This window comes from Gadus chalcogrammus, chromosome 9 (genome assembly GCF_026213295.1).
Source record: "Gadus chalcogrammus isolate NIFS_2021 chromosome 9, NIFS_Gcha_1.0, whole genome shotgun sequence".
NCBI lineage: Eukaryota > Metazoa > Chordata > Actinopteri > Gadiformes > Gadidae > Gadus > Gadus chalcogrammus.
In genome coordinates this window covers 13,576,675-13,595,683 of record NC_079420.1, presented here as the reverse complement: position 1 = coordinate 13,595,683, position 19,009 = coordinate 13,576,675, and the positions used below count along the sequence as shown (strand labels likewise).

The window sequence follows — 19,009 nt, the reverse complement described above, 5'->3', positions numbered from 1 at the left end:
TAGGAGTCCAGCTGCTCTGAACTCATCGCTGACTGCTACAGAAGTGAGGGCACAGAGAGGATACACGAATAAAAAGCTCTGGGTGCAACAATAGGTGTTTCTTCAATGGAGTACACCATCTACTGCCCTCCACAGACCATGAATAATTAAAATTAAGGTCAATCAAGATTGCCAACATTACGTTTTTGTAACAAAAGGAGGCCAAACCTTTCTGCCAAATCACTGTCGCAGTAGCCAAAGACAATCTCAAACTAACTACAATAAAGCGGTTTTAGTACAAGGGCTTCCTGAACCAGATGACCCAGTGCAGATTGCATATCAACGCATATTGGGTTCACAGTGTGCCAGAGGCTTGTTTCATCTCAAAAGGTGGAGCCGGGCATGACAGAGCTGGAGCCAGAAGGACCCGGGCCCTCTGGAGTGTGTGCAGATTCTGCAGGAGCACAAAGATGGGATGAAGATAGATGAAGAGCATTTTACCGGACTCAGCCAAGACGGGGCTCAGTATTACAGTCTGTTCTAAATCATCCTGTCAAATGACAGTGGAATGGAAGGGGGGGGGGGGGCTGTATATTGTATGCCACACTACAGGGGACTGCTTTACAACGTCATCACGTTTTTATAATATCATCAAGTTTCAACAATACATCAGTCAACGACAATATATCATTTCCTCAAATTTTTCCATCCCAGATTTATGTTTCGAAACCACAGAATGAACATTTGCAGTTATTAGTGTCATTCATCAACATCAGAGTGATGCTGGGAAAAATACAAAAGAATATAAATTGTATAACTTTATAAGAATATGAAGACCACTGCTTGCATCCTTTGCACCTTTTTTAATGGAGAGCAGAAAAAAATGACCACGAGAGTGGACAACTTGGCCAGAGACTAGACTGCAGTGCTTTCAGGCTTTAAATAGGCCATGATGTCCCCTTCTGGTGGGCCGTGATGCCCCTTCTGGTTCCGGCGGGCCATGATGCTAAGTCTGGTGAGCCTAGCCCAGCACCAGCGGCTAGCAACAGGAAGAATCCGTGGGGGCAGAGAGAAGAGCCAGTCTGTTGTCCTGCCCGTTGACCTTTACATCAACAGGCTAAAGTGTGGCTCTGCATTTCAGAAGCAACCCTTGGAGCTCTTTTGAATTTCATTAATACTAATTAATCCTATTGGTTTGTCAGAAGAGCATCTGTGGTATCAATGCCTTGCATTTTAATGATGATTATAAAAGTACCTGCTCAGTGCGTTTAGCTCTCGAAAGTAGCATGACTACTCAACAGATTGTTAGGATGGTTTAAGGTAATAGCTTTTCACTTCTCCTGTGCCTTGAAATTGGCATTTCTTACTGGAAAATCATGATTTCTGTAAGTTCTATATGTAAAATGCCTACCATATAAGTGTATATTAAAGGAGCACTAGCCAATATTTCTGTAAAATAATTCAATCAAAATAATCAAACTACCGTATATGAGGCTGCCAAAAAAACACCAATCAGGGAAAGTTTGGTAGCTACCAATCAGGAAAATTATAACTTAGAACTACGCTGTGTGTACACCATTGGACATCGTTTGGTGGGAGGGGCAAGGGCCAAAGGGATGTTCTTGAGCCTTCCGTCTTTCCAAATTCTTCAAGGTTAATGGAATTTCCTCCAACTCTTGTGTACCGCTCCTTTAACTGCATGCTACTTTAACTGCATGCTACTTGTATTTGGACTGTAAACAAATGGTAGATTTACTGCATACTAACTTACAAATGCCAACTGTGAAGAAACTGGATACTAACTGGATACCAACTGAATATGTACTGTCCAGTAAGAGACCAGGTGCTGAGTGCCGCCAGCGGTTGCTAGTAGGAGGCACTGAGGTGCTCTTAGAGGAGTCTGTGTTTGGTCGAACAAACAGACAACTGTCAGACAGAGAGCTAGGAAACACCTGGAGCCTGGGGCTGAACAGCAAAACATTGGGAATATGATAAAGTTGTGAAAGGAAAGAGAAGGCCAAGTGAAAAAAACAAGACATTACGGGCTAATCCAGGTCATGTAGTTATGGTGAAAAGGGCCACATACATACATACATACATAATTAAGTTAAGGAAACACCAGGATCATTAGGTTGAGGTTTAATAACCTATTGTTATTGTCTGTCTTATTAGCTGTGAAGCACCAGAGGTGCTGGAGACCTCGTTATTGCTGATTTTTGTATTGTTATTATTCCACAACCTTTTCTGCATGTCCTCATGGATAACTTTTTACCACCATGTCCGCAATCATGCAGATTGGTTCCGAATGTCCTAATCTCTAAAAAAGGGAGCAGGTCTCAAGAGCCACCAGTGGCTATATGGCCTTTTGAAAAGGCCATATCTCCCATCTTATTAGATCTACACTCGCAGAAAAGACGATGCACATTCCCATGGCCTTCAAACAGACCGCTGAGTTTGACTTGGCCCCCACTGCAGAGAAAGCTACTTTATCTTACCGTAGGGTTTGAAAAGAACCCTTCATGGGTTAAATACACAGTAGGAGTCACATATGCTGTGGGACCTCTCACCTTGAGTTGCTTAGCAATCTCGGCGTGGTTATCAAACACCAGGATGTTCACGGCCCGGTCTGAGCGCTCTCGGGACAGCGAGGACGGCCCTTGGATGGCCGACGCCTCCACAGTGAAGTCTTGCAGAGGATGAGTGCACCGTGTGCCGTCCCACACCTGCAGACACAGTGCACCCGTTTGTACCAGGCTGTGGTGGAAGTTAAAGATGACATATTTTACCACCAGGTGTGAGTGCGATTAGCAGTTACAAGCCGTTTGGTTTTCTTCAAAATCACAAGTGGGCGTGTCCACCTAGATGTATACTGGATAGATCATTCTACCAGCCTACCCAGTAGACTGTAGTGTAAACGTTGCTCATTGATCCGTCACACATCTAGGCGGACACAGGTCAGAAGAGGTGGATTTTCAAAACGGCTTGCAACGGCTAATCACACTTAGACCTGCTGGTATAATATGTCACATTTAAGTGTTTAATCCTTGGTGGTTAAAGGGCCCCTTATTCAACCACTAAGTGTGATGTTGAAATTCAAAACTATCAGGGGCCAATAGAGCCACAGACAGACAGGAGGGAGAATGAGGAGATTCAAATAGGGCAAAACTATACTAATGAGGGGGAAAGCGAATGACTTAGAAAGAAACACTATTCCTGTCTCGATGATTATGCTTATTGTTATTGACATTCAAATGTTAAATAAGAAACACTTACAAAAAAAACAACCATTGTCTTTTATTTAAATCCCCTTCAAAAGGTAAAAACAACCTGGATAAGTTGAAGACAATATAAGAATATTGTGGTTGGCAGTAAATGTGATCTTCAGATAGCCCATATGGGCAGCAGACGAGGCCTTTGGTTAAATATAATCACTGACACATAAAGATTGAACTATGTTAAAGACATGCAATAATGCATAAAGTACATCAATGCAGACAAATCAGTTAATTGAAATAAAGTTTTTCAGTTCATTTAGCATGGCTTTGATATTCAATGTTAATCTTTGCCAGAATCAGTCCAGGACTAGGTTCAGGTGTGCTCGAGGTTGTGGATCCAGGGGGCCTACCTTCAGCAGGATGCAGGCGCCATCTACTTGGGCTTTCCACAGCAGCTGGCAGTCAAGGTCAAAGTAGGACTGGGGCTGGACGCTGGACAGGTGGACCCTGGGGGTCGTGGGGAGATGGTCCTGCTTGGCGGCCCAGGTACGGAGCTCATTCACGGCCCGCTCGTCCTCTGGCTCAAAGTGGAACGACTTGCTGGAGGTCCGGGGAACCACGGCGCTCTCTGGACGCCCGTCGAAGGTCACCACCGAGAAGCCAAAGGTGTTCAGCAGATTGATGGAGCCGCCAAACGCTTGAGTCTGGCAACACCATGGATGAATTGGGGCACAAGGAGAAACAAGAGAAGGGACAATGAGGAAGAGGATGAATTGGAGAAGAAGGAGGAACAAGAGAAGGAACGATGAGGAAGAGGATGAATTGGAGAACAAGAAGGAACAAGAGAAGGAACAAGGAGCAAGAGGAGGAACAAGAGAAGGAACAAGGAGTTCTAAGAGGAGAAACAAGGAGGAAGAGGACTAATTGGAGGAACAAGGAGTAACAGGAGGAGGATAGCTTAGCATGTACCACTCTCAGCTAGAATGGTACCGAGTTAAACCCCCAATGTATGCAGCTTGTAGGCATCCTTGCGCAAGGGGCCTAACCCGTACCTGGTCATTCATTAAATGCATCCAAAATAAATGCAATGTAAGTCACTTAGGAACCTAAGAAGAATTATAAATGATTAAGCAGTACCTTCACCCGATGCATGCGGATGATGTCACCAAGTTGGAAGATCTTTGGATGGTCCTCTAGCTTCTCGCAGAAGATCGTGCACACAACCTTCTGGTTTGACTGGTCTGTGATCTTCAGGGAGGAGCAGTAGTCTGGGACATGGGGGAGTGGATCGTTACACCGGAAGTCGATGATGACACAGGTGGGACACACAGGTAAGACATGGTACAGGTAGACGACTGGGAATACCCGCACCTAGTCACTAGTCACACCCGTCACTCAAACAATATTCATAAAGTGACTCTGCAGTGAAGTACCATAGAAAAAACAAGAATGAGAAAGTTGCTTAAAATTACAGTTACAAACAGCTGAATAACAAGAGATACATTTAGAGAGGTAGACTAAAACAAACGTCAAATCGATTAGAAAAAAGAAAAAGGGTATCCTTTAAGATTTGATGAATATATTATGATGTTATGTTCCACCTGCAGGCTGTTCCAGGTACGCTGTTCCTGAGAAAGCCTCTGTTCCCGGGCTGACTCACCTGTTCCTCTGGTCTTGTAGGGCTGCTTGAAGAACACCACCACCCCATACACGTTGACCACGGCTCCTGGTTTCAGATCGTCCAGTGGAACATACGTGTACTTGGAAACCTTGGCAGGCTTGGAGACCTAAATCATGTTAACAATGGATAAAGCCCTGCTTCTGACTGATCCACTGTAGTGGAACACGTCTGTATGCTGCGGAAAACATGTTAGATCTGTTTCACAATGACAATCTGACATTACAGCACTCCCTAACCCTAAGCTCTCAAAGATTAAGGAAGTCTTTGAGATAAACTTGTGCCTTGCTCGGAAAGGGAAAATATACCCTCCCAGTTTGATTCCATCAGTCAAAGACTGTACTGTGTAGCTTCCAGTTTCTATCAGGAAAAGACGAGTTGTACTGGGCAGCTCACAGATTCCATCAGTAAAATAATAGTTTGACTGGGTAGCTCCCAGCGCCCACCAGTAGAAAACTATGGTTAGACTGGTTAGCAGTCAGAAGATTGAGGTTGTAGGGGGATGATCCCAGTTCCTTTATTACAGCACTAGGCAAAAATAGTTAAGTTTAACACAAATTTGATGTATTATGAAACAGTGTTTCATGGATATTCTGTTCCAACTTTCCCATCTGGCCTGTCATCTACAGCAGACTAATAGCATCACACATCGCCTGTGTGCGTGTGTGTGTGTATATATGTGCACAGCAGGATTAAACTAAAGAGGAACGCGCATACTCAGCATATAACTGGCCTCCTTTAGCAGATGCTACAAAGAGTGTGTCTGTTCCCGTTAGCTGCTAACTGTTCCATTCAAATAAGAGGATGACCAGTTGCCATTGCTTAAAGCACAAACAAATAAAGGATGCCAAACATGGGACAAAACTCATGAATAGACCCCACCCCACACACCTCCCGTGTGTGCGTGTGCGTGCGTGTGCGTGTGTGTGTGTGTGTCGGGGAGGGGGAGATCTCTAGCCAATCACGGGGACAGACTGACCTCAGAGGCGGAGCTCCTCTTGGGCGCTGTGGGAGATGGGCTGACACTGGGAGGTAGGGGGCGCAGCACCTGGAGAAGCGGGAGACGGAGTACAATTAGTCCTCCGTACAATTAGTCCCGTGTTGAACAGGGTTAAGGTTAAAGTGTACTATGCTTTAAAAGGTGACTTATTATACCACCAGGTGTGAGTGTGAACGGCTAATCACACTCACACCTGGTGGTTTAATACGTCACCTTTAATGGAAACACAATTGCATTAAATAGAAACACATACTGGGATAACACATCTTTGTTACTATTGTTAGTGATGGACGTAGCAACGCCAAGCAATTTAAATAACACTTGTGTTCTTCAACCTGCACTGCCAGGGGTTAACCGTATGGCACGTTCGATTTGATGCTGAACATGTAGTGCCCTATGGCGACCGCCAACGCCTCGTCGCTACACTCTTCCCATGTTGAGTGTTCCAGTGGGAGGGCCATCACTTACGTAGAGGCAGGCGTCGTCCCCAGAGAGCAGGAGGTTGCAGGGGTGGAGCTGGTCCTTGTGAGCCGTGGGAGACTTGCCGACGGTGAAGCCAGTCATCACCACCACCTCCTGGAACATCACAGGAAACAAGCCTGCCAATCAACCAGCCGGCTAGCAAGGTAACCTCCAAGTCAACAGGCCATTTAGCCAACTAACCAGCCATCCAGTCTGTCGGTCAGCTGAGCAGCAAGCGGTGTAATTATACAATAGAGAGATCAAGGAGGGTTGCAGGGAGATAAAGACAGGCTATCCCGGAGAGATGACAGATTGAGGTAGCAGATGTTGCACCCTAGGAGTTGTTAACCAAGACACTGTAATAAACCAGCCCTGATAAAGACAGCGGAATCAACTGTGCGCTTCTTTTGTGGGGAGTGTGTCATGAGCCTGGCCCTGAATCAGCCCGATACACAGCAGCCTGCCAGTGCCAGCGCACACTGCCTCAGAAGGAGGGCAGATAGTCAAAGTAATCACATTATACAGAGACACAGAATTATCTAGAGCTCTGTGTGATAGCAAATCCCTGCTCCAGTTCTTCTATTTAGAACAGAATTGGACCTCCACGAGGAGAGCTTTACAAGATCTGCCGTTTTGCAGAGTAGTTGCAGAGAAGAATCAGAAATAGAGGGATCAGCTGTGTGTTCCAACCCTAGAGCCATTACCAGACTTGCCATTACCAGACCAAATGATCCCCTTTGCCACACCATCATCACACATTAATACCAAAACTATAGTAATACAACCAACATAGTCTAGAGTAGACTAATGAATTATAAATCCAGTTTACGCATAAGCTTTACATTGTGATTGCATATCTTCTCCTTGGCCGTATTAGGCCGGAGACTGTGGTCAACAAGGAAAATGTCTCCTTAGATATGTCAGGGATGCTGCTGACCAGTACAGTTTGCTCTGTACATACCGCTCAATTCAGCGCTGTCTGCAGAACAGGTCTTGGATGCTTTGCCGGAGTGAGGATTATTTTTATTTTGAAGATGATTGCTCTTTATTTTAAGTCAAACGGTAAAACCAACCATACATCCTGCAGAATGCAGTAAAGTGAAATATATACTAGCCCATCAGACACTCAAAATTGTTTCCTCTATTGTCAACAAATTTGATTCATAGAAGAAGATCAGCATGCTTATTTCCTGATGAAATGGGACGCGTGCTATCCTTATGTCTCCAACGCCCTTCACACATGCACTGCAACCCTGAACTTATGAAGACCAGACCCGGAGGAGCTGTAAATGAGAACGCAAATGGCCGATTCAGTTGGCCCAGACATCGATTTATCCCTGCCGGCTCCCTAGCAGAAAGTCTTTGCAATATGATATTGAGACAATGTCTGAATAGAGCCGGACTTAGCTCGGAGACCGCACAACGAATTTATCTTGCTGTACGTTCTCCGGTATGGTGGGTGGTGGCGGTCAATACAACAAAAAATAAGAAATCACAGCGTCCGTTGATAAGGTCCCTTTCAGAACACTGGCTTAAAACATGTATTACAGAAGCAGCCAAATACATGTATTGATAAATGCAAAAACAAGGATTACGGATTAATCTGTAGTAACATCCCCCATCTTGGATGTGCCGTTAACAAAACAATGCCTAAAACAAAAAGGGTATTACCAGTATGTGAGAACACGTCTGGCACGGACAATCTCCTGTTGTGTGCTACATGTGTGAAAGGACAACTCTGGTAAATGATGAACCTAATGGGCCTGATTCTCTAGACATGCCTGGAGTTGCAGACTCACCCAACAGTATCAGGGATTAATCTATACAACCTGCTGTTTTATAGATTAATGAAGGAGTGAAGGAGATTGTTATTGTACAATGTGCTATCTGTGTGATCCTTTCGGAGGAGAATGTAATTTGTGTCAAAGGGAATGCAGCCCAGACTGTTGACTTCCAGAATTAGGAGGCGTGGGAGGGAATGATGTGGCTACAGCAGTAGCTCTCATACATCGAGCACCACTTTGTTTGTGGTGTGGGCGACTCCAGTTTGTGCCGTTAAGATGGCTACTTGGCGATTAGCTGACAGCACCAAGAGTCTACTGACGGCTTTCTTTGAGAGTACAGAGATAGTCACGCTAAATAGATATCAGTAATAAGGCCATTTTTGAAGAAGACAATATGATGTTGATATAGTGGGACAAAAAAATATTTTTACATGAATGCAGTTGGTCGTCCTTCCATACTCTAACAAAATGAAAACACATGACGTTTAATAATATATTCAGCCTTTAGTATTTTCCTTCGTCTCAAGTTCTGTTCAGCAAACTGGCTGACACATAATGCACTTATGAATAGACAATCTATTTTCTTTAAATTCATTTAGATTAATTTAATTAAATAAATGAAAAATCCTCCTGAAATGTTTTGAATACTATAAGTTGTGGGTCAAGTTAATTAACCCACACGACGAAGAATCTTAATTTCGTTCGTGCACCAAATAGTTACTGTTATTGGATCTGCATAAAACCTGCAGGGAATTGCAGCGGTGACAGCCGAGCTAATTGTGTTCCCGGTAACGGTAACATTTAGATGCAAAACAAATGCATTGGTCATGGTTCATACAGCATCTTACTTTCACGACCAGCAAAATGGTTCTATATCAAATGCATTAATGAATTAAAAAGCCTGACAGAGCACCGAATTAACAGCCATTCCAAAGAGATTAAATAACCTATGTGTACACCACTCCAAATGAACTATGTAGTAAGATGCATCATTTCCTGATCTGAACTGGAGAAGAAATCTTTCATAGACATTTAGGAAAGCAGAGAGTGGATATCCTACCCCAAGACTGACAGCATCAGAGAAGTCCTTGGCCAGCCCTCCAAACAAGATCACGTTGATGGACCCGTTTCTTGATGACGAGCTTCGAACCGACTCTTCATCTGAGAGACAAAGTTATCAAGAGGCTTTTACTCTGAAGAATAAATGATGATGAGCTGCTGAATGAGAACTCCTGTTTACCGTACTTTCTTTTTTTTGCAATTTTAAAATATATCCCAACACTTGGAGGTGATCTTGGTACCAAAAGAATGATAACACCTGTGAGATTGTCGTGCAAGTGAAATATTTTTTGTGGATACTAGTGGATTAGAGTAAATAAAGCTATAACCCAACATAAATTGAAGATTTTTTTTAACCTGATCTCTCTATTGAAAGGTCAGGGCGATTGTTTGACACCATGTCAAACAATCGGTATTGAACCATACAGCTACCAGATGGCGACGAAGAACCTGTGTTCTGATTTAAGGCAATTTACCTATTTCCTCTAAAACCCTCTCTTAGCTACTATGCATTGATTGTAAACACCATGTTTAGGTGCCCAGACGTACTCAAAAACAACTTTGATGACAAAAACAATAAAAGGTAAGACCTAATTGTTACCTTTATCTTAAGAGTGTAGCTGTACAGAGTGAACGGACAGCCATTGTTAGCATCAATGCAGTACCTTCAACAATGGCCTTCAGGACAAAGTCCTCATCTCCAAGGGAGACCAGTGGGCCTTTCTTAATCACCTTCCCCTGAAAGGACAACAACAAAAGGCATTAACGACCAGCATATGTTATGCTACAAGGGACGTTATTTTTGACATGGTGTTATCGTGGACATGTATGATACCATACTATACTATCAATTCAAAATGTGGCAGAGAAAAGTATTTCATCTTGTTTCAAATTGAACAAAGACAAAAGGAAAGAAGATGCAGGTTGAATCACAATGACTTTGTATCAACAAGCCCGTGTTGAGCAGCAGGTATCCTGTGGCCATGTCCATTATGTACACACCTTGACAGAGGCCTGGGAGCTGTCTGTGGCCGTGCTGATCCCAGGGATTGGGATCCTGGTTAGGTGGGCCCCGGGATTGGCCTGGTCCACCACCACGCGGCCTGGCATGGTAGTACAAAGTTCTGGGAAAACATAAACAACACAAGCCATCTTTTGACTGCAAAACCTGACAAGTACACATCGCACTATTTGAGCTTGAATAACACAGGCCAAGATGGACGCCTAGATTTTGAACGGCAAGCAATCCAACTATCGGGTTGTCACGTCCTCCGCTATAACAGGCTGCCCTGCATTAGGGTTGCAAAATCCGGGAATCTTCAAAGTTGGAAACTTTCCATGGGAATAAACAGGAATTTATGGGAATAGAACGGGAATTTACGAAATTAAAGGTTGGCTCTTAACATGGGACTTAATTATAGTTGGGGAAAATATATTTTAGCATAATCTTGATTAACACAACCATATTTCATGCAAGTAAACTTGATTATCTATGCTATTCCTCAATCACGCTAGCACACTGCTTACTGAAGGGCTATTGAGACTACACCCCCTACATGCACTGTGCATTCCTCCATCACATGTGCCCTGATGACTTCTTGGAACCCTGCACTACACTTTGGAGCCCAGAGCATGTTTAACTCAAAATTCATGATTTTGTTCTCTAGTGAAAGAATAAAATAATTAGAACTTGTTAAAGTTAGACTTAAAAAGAAATCTGCTAAAATGATGTTTTTTAAGTTCTTATAGTCTTTTAATTGTTATTTTATAGTGTTATTCTGCATGGATGTCTACATAACAAAAAATATATATATTTATGTTTGGATATGATACAGTTCGATAAAATTACCTTAAATTCCTAGTTAATTCCCATAAGTTTCAGATTTGTAATATTTCCAAAATTCCTAAGCTTAACTTTTCATGGTAATTTACCGGAAAGTTTCGGGAAATTTACCGTACATTTTCCACCCCTTTGCAACCCTACCCTGCATACATGACTTATCGTCCATCTCGTAAGGCCAGTCCTACGAGGAGCAGGACAATAGGAAACGCTACTTGAGGGGGACACGAAAAGAAGCGAACAAGATACTATGCAAGGAGCTACGCAGATTAAACCCTATTGGTTGATTAGGGTGAAGTGCAGGTCGTAGCGCTTGCGGAGGAGAAATTCCATCAGAAGGAGGGCCAGCGTCGTCCTCTCCGGCGGATCACGGAGAACAGGGAGGATGCGAGGAGCCCTGGCGGCCATGTTTCCAGCAGGTGGTGTGGAGCTTCTTGTCACAGCGTGTTAGTGTGATTCCAGGGCAGTTGGCCTTGGTAAAGTCACTTAGCGCTACCTAGCGTGGCCAGGGCTGACAAGGCAGGGACAGCCTGGGAGGGGAAGTTAGTCAGCCAATCGTAGCTTCAGCTGCTCAGCCAGCCAGAAAGCAGAGCAGGGGCAGGAGCCGTGCACCGGGGACCAGAGGGAGGGACCAGGGCTGTAGGGCAGTGTGTGGTCGAGAACTAAAGGAAAACTACATTGTGTAAATAAGGTTAGCCTCCATAAATGTGGCTGATGTGTTTTCATCTATGGATCTTTAGGAGCAAAGAAAACAATGCATAGATAAGGCGGCATGTGACACAAATTCACTCTCAAATCATAAATTGAGCGGGCACTAGCAGGCAACTGGTGCCCCCATGCGCACAATTGCTGTCTCTTCCTCGCAAAGTGTTCTGTTGTCGGGATGTCAGAAATATGACATGAATGCTTCTGAAGAAAATTAAGTAAAAGTGCTCGCAATAATAATTTGAGTGCACCGATGTATTAGTTGTGCGCACATCTGCAGTCATTTTTGCTAGCAATTTTTGCCAGTGATATGCCAACATCTATGGATATAGCCCTGAAAAAACAACTTACCAAAAACGAGTAAACATAAAGCACCATATAAAAAGCATGCCAAGCGCACCTTTAAGTTGCCCACTAAGCAGTTAGATGTCATCTAGATCTCGTGAGCAGGATCTTTATTTATAGATTATATTTTAATATTTATGTGTGTTTTCTGAGAACATAGAGGGTCCCGAGGGCCTAGTTTGGATCCTATATGACCGGCCTAAAAGCTAATCTATTTACATCAAAATCCTTAAGTGAAATGGCTGAATTATTAAAAAACAAATACATAAAGGAGCGGAGGGAAGGCGTTCTCCTGGGGGCAGACATTAGCTTGAGAGAGAGAGAGAGAGAGAGAGAGAGAGAGAGAGAGAGAGAGAGAGAGAGAGAGAGAGAGAGAGAGAGAGAGAGAGAGAGAGAGAGAGAGAGAGAGAGAGAGAGAGAGAGAGAGAGAGAGAGAGAGAGAGAGAGAGAGAGAGAGAGAGAGAGAATGTCTGAGTACTTCAGCAGAGAAAGAGCGAGAGGTCGAGAGAGAAATAGCAAGAGAGAGAAAGTGGGACAGGGGAAAGGCAAACAGCGTACTACGCACCACATTTGTGGGTACTTTTATCCCGTCGACGACAGGTAAAGAGGACCCTCAGGCCTCGAGGAGACTTGAGAAATTCAGGTGCTTTGTTTTGACCACATTTCAAACAACTTGAAACAGATTTTCAGCTTAAGCTATTCCTAAGTGTCAGGAAGCTAACTTTTCCAGAAACACAAGTCTACATAAAACTACGGTAGGCAATTTATTTTAGAAGTGAAATTCTCTTTACATCCTGAAAGCAATCAATAAATCAAATTGACAAATAAAATAAGCAAAACTGGTATCTGTCATAAAGGCATTCAATAAGCCCATCCTAGACAGACAGGTTACCCAGCCAATCATTTCATTCGCCAGAATGAAATGATTGGATGGCTTACCCGTCTGTCAACCCATCTACCCGCGCACATTCTGCACATGCACTGCATTGCACATGACTGGAGTCTTCCACAAGGCTAGGTAGAGCAATTGCTAAAGCTAAAAACCTAGTAACGTGTTTTGGGGAAGAGGCTTTAAGGGAGGTCTGAATGGTTGATTGGAATGTTTTGATTGGATACTTAAAAATGGAGCTTACTGACTGGTTTCTCAAAACTGCCCACATAATGCAGAGTAGTATATATTATATTATCATAATTCCAGAGTCAAGAGCCATAGTTATTGGGCTACAGTTCATAGTCTATGGTTCAGTTTCAGGCTCCTCAAAACTACAAAAGCGGTATACATATGACCTATTTTTTTTTAATTATTTCAGTATTCATAGCGGCAGCAAAGGAATTATTCTGCCAAACAACTCGCAAACCTATTTTTCATCAGGTCGGTAAACTTAGTGCAAGGGTAACACATAGGCACAGATGACTTTGAGAAACTAAACCATTTTTAAACTGAGCGAGACAACTATTTTTAGATATTGGCATAACTAATGTACGTTATGCTATGAGTGTGGTGCTTTGCCATTCATGAAAGGTTGACCCCAACAAATGCTATCGGGTCTTTTTCGCTTTGTACCGAACAAAAAGCGTCTAACCATATTCTAAAAGAAGAAAGAAGACAAGGATGTGTCAAACCTAGAGGTGGAATCATGAAACCAATCCACTGGTGTTGGGGTTTGGTTCTCCTTTAATCAGAGACCCAGCTAGCCTGGCATCCCCAGACGAAATTGCAAACTGTAATTAGTCTGGAAGCTCTCCGTTTATTTTTGATTACCAAGGGGCATCACCCACGGGAGCAGACCAAAATGCCTCTGGACACAATTGGACAGGCCTACAAACATCATAGCAATGGAACGGGCGACGCAGCACTTACAACAACAAAAAATACTTCTTTCTTTGCAACAAAAGCTTTGAAGGACAATCTATTCTTCTTTTAGTGAAAGTATACCGTTGGTTTGTTTACGACCATCTTCAAAGTGGAATCAATTGTTGATGAAAATAGATAGAATATCTCTATAACAAAACAGGAAACATTGGAGTTGTTGGTAATCAGCCCAGGCTTTGGGCCATCCCCCCACAGGACTGCTGGGTCCAGATATCTCTAGATACCTAGATTACCAGGTTGCGCTTTGAACTTCAACACAACCATTGATTTTGATGCTGTTGTAGGCGTTTATCTCTGAGCTTCAAAAGCTACAACACTGTCTTCCTGTGTGAATTTCACCCTTTCTGAGGACCACACATATTTTAAACATCTGTTTTCGTTACCCCTAACTATCAGCTGTATGAGACTCACCGTCATTCTGACAAAGAAACAACTCTCCAACCACATCTTCTCCATCACAGCATAGTTGAGGCAGGTCTCCTTTATGGAGTCATCCCTTTTTACCACATGGTCGCCGCAGTGAGTAGAAATATGCTTTTTAAAATCACTCACTGAGCTGGTAAAATAATTGGACTGCCCACCTCCAACCATCAGATCACAGCACCTCCGTACTGACCCCTAAGGCAAACATAATATCATGACCCACAGCAGCCAATCCACCAACACCTAACCCTCCTCCCCTCAGGGAGCAGACTCAGAAACCTCAGCTAAAAAAGGGCCAGTTTTAGCCAAATCGTCATCCTTCTGCCAACCCTTTTTAAAAGGGTCTGTACGCAAGTGTCTTGTGACAGTGTTGCATGACTACATCTTGTGTACTACTGTGTCTATGTATAAGGGGTACAAACAGGGGCAAGGAGTACAAACGTGGACTCCAATAAACAAGCCCTCATCAATCCTTAAAAATTACAAACATATTGTTCTGAAATAGTTTTGTAGTTATTTTATAGACATTTTATAGATACATTTTAAATCATGTTGAAATGTGTTTTGGCAAAGTTTTGGAGTAGGATATATAATTAATTAACCAAAAATAAAGCCCCCGCCATTTCCGAGTCATGCATTTAGTTGGGACTAAAAAAGGTCAGGTTCTTCCTAGGTTCGACATGTTTTACAAATTACAATAACGACATTAACGCATGACTATCTATCTACCAGATCACTTTTAAACCAGGGTGTGTGTGCTATGGTCTGACCTGAAGAGCGTCAGACACTAGGGTCTGACCTGAAGAGGAACTTGGGGATCTGCTGACATATATAGGTGAACTGTGGTACCACCGCCTCACATCCACTGGCAAAGAGAGCAACAAGCCTGAAAATATGCGAGAGAGAGAGAGAGAGAGAGAGAGAGAGAGAGAGAGAGAGAGAGAGAGAGAGAGAGAGAGAGAGAGAGAGAGAGAGAATTTGAATTTAGTTGGCATCTTTGAAATACGTCAATATGAATGACAATAAAGAAAATGTGACATTAAGCAAAATGCCAAAGACAATTATTTAAGCGTTGGTTTGTGCGATTACCCGAGGCGGGTGTTTTAATAATCATTGAAACTGTTGTGAGAGGTTTCAGAAGTACAATTATATAAATGGGAATAACTGCTTCTCACATACACTAAAGGAACTAAGTAACCCTCAGAAGAGGATCTGGAATCATCCGCTCCTTTCCTCCGTAGAGGAGCGGATGATGTTCCATTGTGCCACTGCACTGACTGACTGACTGACTGACTGCACATGATGGCTCTTCCATTGTTCCACTGAGTTGACTGTATCTGCTGATGGTCTCATCATTCATGCTCCTGTCACATCTGCCTGATGTCAGCAACCATGCGAGGTAGCCATGTCACAGCAGCCCATGAGAATGCGCAGTGGCAGCAGGGGGCTGTCGGATCAGTGGCAAGCACTGGAAAAGCGAGCTGACATCTTCAGTCAAACAGCAGGCCACGGTCCAAGATGACATAACCGAGGCCTTCAGAGCCTTTTGGTGAAAAGTCACGGATGCCTGGCAGACACGGTGGGGGGGGGGCAACTGCACAACGACATGTACTGTTCTGGTGCCACACGTATCACAGGACCAGAGCCAGAACCAAGCCGGTTCTAGTACATTTCGTACATATAGGCCCACATTATATGACACCGCCTCTAATCCTATACCCTCTCAAGGGTAAGGAATACTCCTAAAATCATTCAAGTTAAGCAGTCTGCTGAAGGAGCATTGCCTCCTTCCATGCATAGTCAGGGGTAAAATATGTATTTTATCGAATGGGTGGACACTACATTCAGTAATTGGAGCAGAAAACAAAACAAAAACAAATTAAAGTGTAGTTAAGATCAAGCCATTAGAAAATAGTTGGATGATCGAATTATCATTCCTTAGTTTTGCAGTTGAACATTATTTGAATATTCCCGTAGCACTTAGACAGCTGCCGTCCAGTTTGAGGATACGCAAGCTAATAACCCCCCGGTTATAGAAGGATTTTAATGATGAATGTAATTAGCAGCTATTTCAACGTTCAACGAGTCCAAAAGACACCAAAAAGATAGGCCTACTCTCATACTTTGAAAATCGGGTGCATTCTGAAACTTTTAGGCTGCATTGAAGCTCTGCCATAACCCAGCAGAACTCTGACAGATGAGGGATCCGGGATCCGACAGCCCAGCTTAAAAAGATCACCTGATAGTTGTTATCCTATTTAGCGTTAATAAAAGAACACATTTGTTTTACCAATTCATCCACTTTAGAAATTAAAAGGAAAAAACGATCTGTGATTAAATTCTGCAGCATTGGTCTCCTCCTGCTACGTTACAGGCAGTTGATATTTTTTTCTTGCATCTTCTCGCCATTGAATATTCGGATATTCGTCTCGAAACCTAACGAATATTTCAAGCTTGAAATGATGTATTCGGGCCAACCCTAATGCTAAGCTTACATAAATCACTGGGGGCTAAACCAGGGCTGGGGCTTCCAACAGGACCATGACCTGTCAATTTTCACAGGCAGGAAAATAAGTAGTAGTATCCTCTGCTCCAGCAGCTAAAGACCAAATTATACAGTACTACAGCGTCGAAAAGGCACTTTAGCTAGCCTACATCATGGCTCTCTACCCTTCATTGGTGACATTTATGGGTCTACTCTGCATCAGTTATTCTGAGCATAGTCCAGCAAAAGTTGTCAAAACCTCAACGAAGATCAAGAATGGACCAGAAAACCTAGAAGAAAAGACATAGCAGTCCATCAGCCTGAAGTGTGGTGGTTACCGTTTTGGATAGGTGCATGTAACCAAGGTGACGGCCGCTTTTGACTATGAAAGTGACAGTTTCTCACTGTATACCTACATAAGCATTTTGACATAAGTATCTTCCACTATCTTGGAGGGAGATAAAAGTCTGGAGCACATCAGAGAGTGAGGAGACAAGAACAGCCTTCAGAGAGACAGCCCTGCAATGCGTGGAGATTAGACAAGCAGGGAATCATGTGCATAAAGAGAGACGGGAGATGATAAGTGGCTTATTAATTCCATAAGCCTCCCACTGTGAGTGATCACATGAAGTTAATTTATTCTATCATAACGCTGCCCAGGGCTCTTCTATTACTGTCAGAGCGACGCTATGCGCATTGCCGGACAGGACCTCTGTCTTGTTTATAGGTGGCCATGACCGCTTCCACCGCAGCGATTGTTCTTAGGAACTGATGGATTCAAGTAAACATGAGCTTTAATCTGCAAATTAGACTTCAGATAGGCCTATGGTTCTGTAAAAAGTCCACAAATCCAGCTTTTTTAGCAAAACATCTGTTGGTATATTAATTAACAGTATTATGAATGATCGAATTAATATATTTTGTTTATTTTCTTTAGATTGCCATTTAAGAAGAAGAAGAACATCTAATACTAGCCGTTTGAAAGGATGAAATGTACCCAAGAAAGCAATTTGTACCTTTCTCTCCTGTTTTCAGGGGGAAATCATTTTTGTAATCAAAATATATGCAGGGGGAACAGGGTGAAAAACAGTAGCTGATGTTAAAAAAATTCGTGTCTCCCCAGTTTTCAGGTAGAAAACGTGACTTGTTGGACGTAACTTAACGAATCATAAGGTAATTTAGATGTAGTTATTCTTGTGCAGCAAACTTTTGATAAACTACCCAAAACAGACACCTGCGTAATTCCACACCAGTTAGAATAATCAGCTCTATCAGGTGGTGGTTTTCATTCAGCTTTGGTCTGTGAACGTTGATACTTAAACTACACTGTTGCACATCACATTTACACCTACTGGGTCATATAAATCACAGCTAATATGTCACTTTATTGAATAACTGTAAGAAAAATAAGCTAGCCAATTGTAACAAGGTGCTGTCGTAAGCTAGCAAATTGATGTGGAGACGTATCAGAATTCACAACTACAATTACAAGATGGTCGAGCTCCCAGTGCACTTTACGGACTATTAACGTGTTTGATAACAGTTACATCCGAACAGTGGATTTCTTATAGACTAGATAGATACCACCATGGAATAAATGATAGGGATTATTAGCAAACTAACGTTAGCCCCAGTATGTTAGTCAACTAATCCACTCACCAAGGTCCTTGCTACGATAACCGCATGTCACATCTAGCTGTAAGCACGTTTCCGTTTCGTCAATGCAGAAATTAAAGTAGAATAAGATATTATTCACACCGCAAGGAACTTCATCTAGTTCAACAGAAGAGACCCCCGTTTCCCTCGTTTAGATTCGAATTGACAGGCTGCAGTAATGCGCATGCGCATGACAATGTTTTGCTGGCAACTTCACTGACGCAATCAAAACAAAGCAGACACGCGCGGTACTTTTTTTTACAACTATAAATATTTGGCGTGATGGATTTTTCGGGTGTGGATGATGTGTTAGCATTCACTTCATTGTGTCGAAATATAAATAATATTTATGCGTCTATGACTTTGTCGACCTTAGATAATGACACATCTCCCTTTTAAATGGTCTCAGTGTTAGACTTGCTTGAAAAAATAACACATAACAAGACAGTAGCCTACCTTCCTAAATCGATTCAGGAAATCCCACAATCTGCTCCATAATTGTTGC

General features: G+C 42.9%; 1 protein-coding gene across 4 annotated transcripts in view; it reads right to left on the bottom strand.

Annotated features, from left to right (window-relative positions):
- The window catches only part of pot1 (protection of telomeres 1 homolog), a 30,835-nt gene extending 12,143 nt beyond the window's left edge, over positions 1-18,692 (bottom strand). The window contains exons 1-11 of one of the 4 annotated variants that reach the window (XM_056599324.1): positions 18,508-18,692; positions 15,134-15,249; positions 10,180-10,301; positions 9,843-9,915; positions 9,179-9,279; positions 6,341-6,448; positions 5,852-5,920; positions 4,855-4,981; positions 4,332-4,462; positions 3,605-3,898; positions 2,547-2,702 (exon numbers count right to left, since the gene is read on the bottom strand). In XM_056599324.1, coding sequence (XP_056455299.1) covers positions 2,547-2,702; positions 3,605-3,898; positions 4,332-4,462; positions 4,855-4,981; positions 5,852-5,920; positions 6,341-6,448; positions 9,179-9,279; positions 9,843-9,915; positions 10,180-10,287 — 1,167 coding nt within the window. In that variant the 5' untranslated portion in view covers positions 10,288-10,301; positions 15,134-15,249; positions 18,508-18,692. The remainder of the gene's footprint in view (positions 1-2,546; positions 2,703-3,604; positions 3,899-4,331; positions 4,463-4,854; positions 4,982-5,851; positions 5,921-6,340; positions 6,449-9,178; positions 9,280-9,842; positions 9,916-10,179; positions 10,302-15,133; positions 15,250-18,507) is intronic. The other 3 variants (XM_056599325.1, XM_056599326.1, XM_056599323.1) reach the window with 3 other exon arrangements.
- Positions 18,693-19,009: the final 317 nt, after the last annotated feature.